The sequence below is a fragment of the Medicago truncatula genome, chromosome 6, assembly GCF_003473485.1.
Source record: "Medicago truncatula cultivar Jemalong A17 chromosome 6, MtrunA17r5.0-ANR, whole genome shotgun sequence".
Taxonomy (NCBI): Eukaryota; Viridiplantae; Streptophyta; class Magnoliopsida; order Fabales; family Fabaceae; genus Medicago; species Medicago truncatula.
This window is the reverse complement of record NC_053047.1, coordinates 21,056,126-21,064,714: the sequence shown is the minus strand read 5'-3', so window position 1 is coordinate 21,064,714 and position 8,589 is coordinate 21,056,126. Positions and strand designations below refer to the sequence as shown.

At 32.6% G+C, this 8,589-nt stretch overlaps 1 protein-coding gene across 4 annotated transcripts; it reads right to left on the bottom strand.

Annotated features, from left to right (window-relative positions):
* Positions 1 to 3,358: 3,358 nt before the first annotated feature.
* On the bottom strand, positions 3,359 to 7,930 carry LOC11439235 (uncharacterized). Of its 4 annotated transcripts, none has more exons than XM_039834985.1 (6): positions 7,763 to 7,930; positions 5,546 to 5,653; positions 5,082 to 5,420; positions 4,408 to 4,515; positions 3,749 to 4,286; positions 3,359 to 3,637 (listed from the first exon to the last, which is right to left on the bottom strand). In XM_039834985.1, the coding sequence occupies exons 1-6, from the start codon at positions 7,844 to 7,846 to the stop codon at positions 3,546 to 3,548; spliced, it is 1,269 nt and encodes a 422-aa protein (XP_039690919.1). In that variant the 5' UTR covers positions 7,847 to 7,930; the 3' UTR covers positions 3,359 to 3,545. The 4 variants fall into 4 exon arrangements, with proteins under 4 accessions (XP_039690919.1, XP_039690921.1, XP_039690920.1 ...); XM_039834987.1 differs by lacking the exon at positions 7,763 to 7,930 and adding an exon at positions 5,949 to 6,066; XM_039834986.1 differs by having other exon boundaries at positions 3,595 to 3,644.
* Between the last annotated feature and the right edge of the window lie 659 nt (positions 7,931 to 8,589).

Sequence of the window (8,589 nt, the reverse complement as noted above, 5' to 3'; positions counted from 1 at the left end):
TCTTAAGATAGTTAGAAGATATGTGGAGTTAGTTAAGGTAGTTAGACTAGAGTTAGTAATCAATTATAGTTAGTTGATAAGTAAACTAAAGTTAGTAGCTTGGTTAGAAATTAGTCAGAGGTAGTTACTCAAACTAATCTCTATATATAAGAACACTATTGTACTCATTCATTATCTTTTATCAATCTATTTATTTCTACAATGAATTTCTTTGAGTATCTCCCTCATGAGTACTCTTATACTTGCTATCTTGGTTACATCTATGACTTTTCTCCCTATGATTCCATGATTTCTAATAAAACTTGTGGTATTCACAAACTTAAATTAAATATTCCTTAATTCTTGGAGACACAAAAATTAAGGAAATACCAGACAAATTTTAGAAGTGTCCTATGAAATGCTTCCCAACTGTTCTGTTCTCTACACAAAGTAAAACATATTCCAACAAGGAATAATGAATGAGATTAAAGGACGGTCAGATGTTACTACAAATGATGGCCTTTGGTATAGTCTTGAACAGAATGATTCCAACAACCTGTAATTCAACATGAGCCGCAACTTTCTTCTTCACTTTCTTTAGCACCAACAATGGCTCCCTCTTTCATGGAAACCTTTTGACCTTGTCACTTCATGGTATCCAATAGTTTTTATTTTTTACTCGATGGTATCTATGCATCTTCAATAGTTAAAGTTGGACACAAATTTGTAGGTAAGATGGAAAGCTCTTGGGAGACTAAAAATCGAATAAAAAATTTGTAGAGATTAAAAAAAGTTAGTATAACTATAGAGATCAAAAATATATTTAACTCAAATTTTTACAAGGGTTATTAGTTTTTAGAGCTATTTTCACCACCATTGATTTTTTTTACAAACCGCATTCCTCTGAATTTGTCAATCCAAACGGATCAAAAATCATTTTTTCCTTGGGTCAAACGAGTAAATCTAGAAAAGAAAAAAAAAACTGTGTTTTCCTTGAATTTGTTACAAAGAGATGAAAAAGACAGCCTTTTTCCGCGTTCGGATGAGTAAATCCGAAAACGATATTTTCATTCACGTCGGACGTGAGTGGGTTTTAAGACCGACGGATCGGGAAAAGAAATTTTTTTAGTTTCTTTTCTTCATATCTTAGACAAAAGAGATAGTGGACTCTAATCTTTCTAATAATTATATCATGGACTCTTAATAGTTTAAGGTATAAATGAGATATTTTTTTCATTTAGTAACATCTATCTAAAACTATTTTTTCTATTTATACCAACAACATAGGGCACTTGTGAAAATTTGTCTAATAATTTCTTGTAAACTGACTTAAACAAAAGTGAAAGAAAATTAGTCAATGGTTTCACCTATTAGACTAAGCAACTTTATCTTAATAATTCCTTCAAGATTTTGCGAAGATAGTTAAGAAGATTTTTCTTAAGAAGAAAATAATTTTATTAAAAGGCACATAATCTAAGCAAAAGAAGTTAGAATACTTGAGTAATTTGTCCAAAACTACTTTTCTATTGTTGTGTTGTGAATTCGGATAAATACTCAAAGTCAAACTAATATTTTGATGTGTGGAGCAAGATTAGCAACAACCAAAATCAAATAGATCACAAACAATAAAATAAGATAAAAGGAGAAGAATAGGAAGAACACAATGATATGTGTTTACCAAGTTCGGTCCAAATTTGACCTACTCTGAAGGAGAGAGCAACTCTCTAATCCACAATAAAGAATTTCTTTACAAAGAGATAGAAGAAATTAGCCTTCAACAACAAATTTCATTTCTACACTTTTTTCAAAACTCTTCTGCGACCAAAAAACTCAATCATATCACACCCAACGGTTATAATCGAAAAATGTCGTTTACACATTAGATTATAAAATCTGAATGGGATAAAATAAAATAGTCAATTTGAAGGGTGTACGAAAAGTACATAGGGTGGAAAACAAAATTATTTAAATGTAGATCTAAAGGGTTTTCGATGTTAGGTCCAACCTTGTTGGATCTTGGCCCGACCCATAACCATTTCATTCCTACACCCCTAGTTAATTGATATAAAGCGTAAGCCTAAGTTTTAGACATGTTGGCCTCGATTCAAATTGAAAATTTTACCCTATATCATTACATCTGTACTTTCACCCCTCCAAATTATCAAAAAAATTTCTATTATCCTTTTTGTTATTTAACTTTTTATGTATTTATCTTTCACCGAACAAAAATATTTTTAAATCATGATGAATTCATCCCCACATCAAAGCCCATACATGTATTTGTTATAAACCTTTTTTAAACCTTTTCCATGTGAATTATTACTTTTTCAAGCAGAGTTGAAAAAAAACTTGATATATACTTACCATTAAGAACTGAATTTGGCGTCCAGATGTTTACAACAATCACACACCCTACACATCAACCATGCTGATTAAAAAAAAAAAAAACACGTCAACCACTCGCGCTAGACTCTATGGTAAAAAAATTGGTAAGATAATAGGAAAACATTGGTAAGATAAAATTATGAATGTAAGGGATAAATTATAATGTGAAGATAAAAAAAAACTGGTCATGTATATTTTGTGAAAACATTTTTTATTTCTTAAATTTATGTTAATTTTACGAGATAATAAAAATAAAGTCTTGTAGTGAACAATTGGTTGTATTTTGAAAATCATGAAACTATATATATATATATATATATATATATATATATATATATATATATATATATATATATATATATATATATATATATATATATAATAATGGTTATCATTATAAAACCGGGCAAAAGTAAAGTAATTATGGTCGACTTTTAAAAAAATGCATTATCTCTTTATCTCAATAATTCACTTTAGAAGTCTCACATCTTATTAACAAAGTTAAAATGAATACAAATTTTAAAAATCAAAATATTTTCAACAAGTAAACTGGGCCATATAGGGCCATATATATAGTCCCGTGAGCATAGCTCAGTTGGTAGGACAATGCATTATTATATGCATCGGTCGGGGTTCGAACCCCAGACACCCCACTTATTCACTAATAACGTGAATTCTAGCACTAGGCTACCTGACAAAAAACTGGACCATATATATATTAATATGATGCATCCCTTTCACTTGTTACTCACTTAAAGGGAACACAGTCCATTTGTAGTATGCCCTACTTATAAATTAGAAGAGGAAGGCAAGGCTTCCTTAATCCTTAACAAGAACATTGGTAATAAGTAATGTTTCAAAAATCAAACTGGACGGTTCAAGGTGAACCGCAAATCAATTTTCTGTACGGTTCGATTATTTAACCGAGTGATCCATGACTGGGAGGTGTCGATGATTTGATGTTCGATTTGATTTTAAAACGTCGGCAGTAAGATTCTACATCAAGTCTACTTAGATTAGATAAGAAGATACCAGTTCTTCATTCAAGCTAGCAAGAACATTGAAAACTATATACATTAGGACTTAATAGCATATTCTACAATATACAAGACTATATTACATGATTACACACCAAAATACCAACTTGGTAGCTGATTCTCTAACAAACATTGCTTCTTTCATCACCAAACTGCTGGCTGCAACTGTAACCTCTTGCATAAGTTGACGGTTGATACGGCCATCTTTGAAATATCAAGTTTCTTTTCAGATGATCCTGCAATCTTAAGAGCAATATCAGCATGTTTTCCTTCAATAGCAAAACTTTCTGAAGATGATAACATATTATGTCGATTAGAATTATCACAAGCGACATTGATTTTCTTACCATGCTCTTTAGCAGAAGTTTCACAATTTTGGATGGATTTTAGTTCTGAAGAAATTTGAGTGTCTTTCGAAGTTTCAAAAGTTTCTCCAGTGAGAGTTTGTACTGCAAATGCGATAGATGGATCAGTAAGTATTACTTGAAGGGGAGAGTCACACTCGCATCTGTAATCTAACTTGGCAACAACCTTATCTCCATTTTCGAGAACTCTGACACAATCTTTCTCCGTAGGATTGTTCTGCTTTGTGTTGTCAGTACTTTTGTTATTGAAGTTAGCTTCTGAACCATGAAGTGCATTAAACGGTTTCACTTGATCATTTGGCAACTTATTAGTGGATCTATCTGCATTTACGATGGTTTTGCCCTCGCCCGATTGTTTAACCACATCTTGATTCGCTCGAGTTGTTTTAAGTTGATCTGCCTTAATTCCAGCAAGACGCTTTGAACGGCGGGGAATCTGCTCACTGCAGGATATCATGTGTAGACCTGAGTTCTGACCCAAGCTAACAGATAATGTTGGTTTCGGAGTTACATCATCTGACTGCAAAGGAATCATAAACAGACATTGTTTTCTTCAATAACCAAAAAATTCCCGCATAACTTAATATAACAAATTAGATATTGATCGTAAAAAAATGGCATCAAAGGAAGATTTTACCGACATTGTTTAAGCTACTCTGCAAGTTGGCTTTGTTCTTAGCATTGTCGAGATAACGTAATACGCCTACCATGGAATTGAATTTTTTTTCACTTGAAGGAGGGAAGTAGTACTGCAATAAATATAATAATAATTGTGCTCAGTAATCTTAGTTACAGAATTTCTCAAAATATTTAGATAAAGTCCGAACCGTTTTACAACCATTCAGCAACATTTTCACTCAGAAATGAAGTTCATTTCACTGACAGATAAACATTTTAACTCATAATGCTGATTGCAGAGACATATTCTGTCTAGTTTCATTTTACTTTGATCCTCACGCTTTTATCCTTGATGGTGTCTCAATGAGTTGAAGAGGCTCGGTATTTATAAACTACTCTTAGCCTCATTTCGCAAATAATGTGAAACTTTTTAGTGTATCGAATTATTATTCACTACAAAACCTAAGCTCCAAAACCATCCTAAAAATCATCGGAAAACTTAAGCAACACTAAAAGTTGCAAACCCAACAAGACTATTGCCAAGTTTAAGTACCTAAAAGAAACAAAAATTTCACTCTTTTATAAAACAAAATTAAATAGTGAAACCAAGTCACAAAGATCTCACATTTAAGAATACTGCATCATCCAGAAAAACAATTGCAAAGTCAAACCTTCAATTACTAGTATATATTATTACCTTGTCTTTGTGACCATTCTTCCTCACATTCACTTTCACAGTCCAACCTGTTGGCAAACTTGCGTCAGCATTTATGACGGTTTCTGGCCTATTAAGTGCGTTAAACTGTCTGTCTTGATCATTAGGCAACCTATTGGCGGATTTTTTGGAAATTATGAGAGTTTCATCTTCACATGGTTTTTTAACCAGATCTCGATGCGCTCGAGTTCTTTTAAGATCTTGAGGTGGATCAGCCTTTATTCCAGCAAGTCGCTTTGAAGCACGGCGTGAAATCTGTTGATCACGCGGAATCTGACCTGAGCTTGCCGAAAATGTTGGTTTCATAGTTACATCTTCTGACTGCAAAGAAATCATCGACAGACATTGTTTGCTCAAGTAACCAAATATTTCAGACATAAGTTAATATAACTAGATAGAAATTGAAGATAAGATAATATCATCAAAAGAAGATTTTACTGACAGACATTGTTTGAGATACTCTGCAAGCTAGCTTTGTTCTTAGCCTTGTCAAGATAACGAAGTACCCCTACCATGGAATTGAACTTTTGATCACTTGAAGGGGGGAAGTAAAACTGCAATAAATATAATAAGAATTGAGATAAATCATCTTAGGTGAAGAGTTTCGATGACTGTGTCTAGAACGGTTTTAAAAACAATTGTTTGCAGATAAAAGACGATAAAGTAGAAATATATATTTATCCATTTCTAATCAAGTAAAACATAGATATGGACACTATGAGTACACATACATTTAGATAAATGAACTTAGAAATGGTAATGCATCCAATCCCAGAATTCTAAAATATAAGTGATTGAATGTAATGAAATTTATATTTTTTTTTATGAGGGAAAATAGAGTATATTTACATATTCGCATCTTTTTGGTCCGTTTGGACATAAAATACTTGATCAATCCCTTATCATATATGATCCTCTCAGTTTCATAGTATAACTTACTAGCTCTGATATTCAGCTGCAAGAAATGGGAATTGTAGATTATATCATAACAAACAAAATCACATCAAATGAACCTACTATAAAAAATTTAAAACAGTTAGATGACTTTCTCAATTGATATTCATTTACAAATAAACATTTAATCTCATAATGCTAATTGCAGAAGCACCATCACATTGACATGTTCTGTCGTGTCGAGTTTCGTTTTGCCAGTTTCACTAGTATATAAAGACATGCAATATTTTCCACAAACATTTAAAGCATTATCACATGACACTAATCCCGACTAATCGGATAAATGAATTCCTATAAGTAAAGTGTTAAGAATCCCACATAGGATAAGATATGGCCTGACAATGTGTTTATAAGTGGGGACAATCCTCACCTCACAAACCGGTTTAGTGGGGCTGTGTTAGGTCCAACCACGATTTCTAAGATAAAGTTTCCTTTCTTCTTAAGCTACTTATCTATATAGCACCGATATTCGTATTGAAGGCGTGGAACACGACTCAAAGGCATGTGTGGTTATACTCAATCACTTCCATGTTCTCCAATTATTATTGGTGTCTCATGTCAGTGTTGTATCCGGTGTATATATAGGAGAGCATGAATTTATTGGGAACATAGTCCAAACATTCCATAGAGAACATGCAAAACAATGAAAGTAACAAACTTCAAATGCCAACCAAGTTATAAACCAAATACAAAAAAACTTTCTAATTACTATTTGTTCCATCCTCATGTCCCGCTAATTTGAGGTATTGTTGTCTTCAATGTGTCTTGTGTACCCTCAGTCTTATTCTCAATTATAAAAGGTGTTTCAGTGAGTTAAAGAGAGCGAGTAGTATTCATAAATTGGGGTGGACCCTAAGCATGGGCGAGAGGGGCGGCCGCCGGGGTACATTTTTTTTCTCTTTGCAGGGCACCAACATTTTTACTTAGTGGTTAATACTATATATAAATATTCCCTTTTAACTCATTTTCATCAATTTATCAAAAATATATTTTCAGAGAACCTTGATTATGAATGAAGGTTGACTTATCAGAGATAGCTTGTACTTGGGTTCAGTCCTCTCTTGGCTTATATTCGCTTTTTCTTGGCCTTTATAAAGATAAAAATGAATCTTTTACAACAAAAAATGTAAGAAGAAAAAATTCAAATAATTAAAAAAGACATAACTTTATTGATTTGCTAAAAACACCAAAAATCTTAGGATCGACCATGTTTATAAACTACTATTAACCCCTTATTCACATGCAATGTGAAACTTTTTAGTGTGCCGGAATGCTTTTTACTATAAGATCCCTAACATTCAAGACACATCCTCAAAAATCAGAATAATAAGAAAACTTAAGCAACACTTTTGGTTGAAAATTGCAAGTTGCAGCGACAACACAAGACAAAAACATGTCAAAACCCCAACAAAACTATTGCCATGTGAAATAATTTTCACATAACTAAGAGAAACAACCCACTTGCGTTGGTCCAGTGGTATTGGCGTGGAACCTGGGAGTGTGCTCCAGCTCAAGGTCTCAGGTTTGATTCTCTTCTCTCTGGTGCCAATTTGAGGGGGTTAGTTTAGCTCCTTAAAAAAAATGACTAAGAGAAACAACATTTTCGATCTTTAACACAGAACTAATTGGTGAAGCCAAGTGACAAGATCACACATTTAAGAAAACTGCATGCTCTCAAAAAGAATGTAAAAAGATCATTATATAATTACCTTGTCTTTGTGACCATTCTTTCTCACTTTCACTTTCACAGTCCAACCTGGTGGCAAACATGCATCAGAATTTGAGTGCACCATTGCTCCGGCAAGTCTCCAGTGACTGGATTATCAACAACCTCTGCATGTGTGACAGTGACACTATGCTTTCACCTAGCTACCACCTTTGTGTGTATGACAGAAAGTAAAATAAAATAAATAAAAAAGAACATTGGATAGTTGCATGACCACATACCACGTGGTGGTGTGAAACAAAGACACTTTGCATCAATTAACCTGGATTTTGTAATATATTGAATAAATCACATAAATTATTAATCTTCATAACATGTGTATGAATCATATTTTATTTTATTTGAAATCACTAATAATCTACGTAAGATCTTATTTGTATAGATAGTTATCCATTATTGCAAAATTTTGATTATTTATGTATTTTCTTTTTATTCTAAAACCTTAGGATAACACTTTTTTTTGGGGAAGCATAGGATAGCAATGACATTTTTCTTCCAAAGTGATATAATCTTTTTCTTTATCAAGTCAAAATAGATATATATTAAAACCAAGTAGAGTACCTCCAACATAAGGTATATCAGAGAGACCATATAAAGTTTACAAAATTACAAACTAACTACAGACAACATCACCAATGCCCAAACAAGAAGCTAATGTGTCTTCCCACCACAAATGATATCCAAAAAGAAAGTTATCATACTTTACCTTCACTCACAAAAAAAATAAATTCAATTGTACTTTATCTAACAATTGTATAATTGACCTTTCTTTTAATTTAAACAGCCTATTATTTCTTTCTGTCCACTAGA

What these genes read in the sequence shown, in the direction of transcription:
- LOC11439235 (XM_039834985.1), bottom strand. Translation starts at nt 7,846, where the DNA reads ATGGTGCACTCAAATTCTGATGCATGTTTGCCACCAGGTTGGACTGTG. An exon ending in AGAATGGTCACAAAGACAAG is followed by an intron (nt 5,654 to 7,762) that starts GTAATTATATAA and finishes TATTTATTGCAG; the next exon opens with TTTTACTTCCCCCCTTCAAG. An exon ending in TGCAGAGTAGCTTAAACAAT is followed by an intron (nt 4,287 to 4,407) that starts GTCGGTAAAATC and finishes ATTCCTTTGCAG; the next exon opens with TCAGATGATGTAACTCCGAA.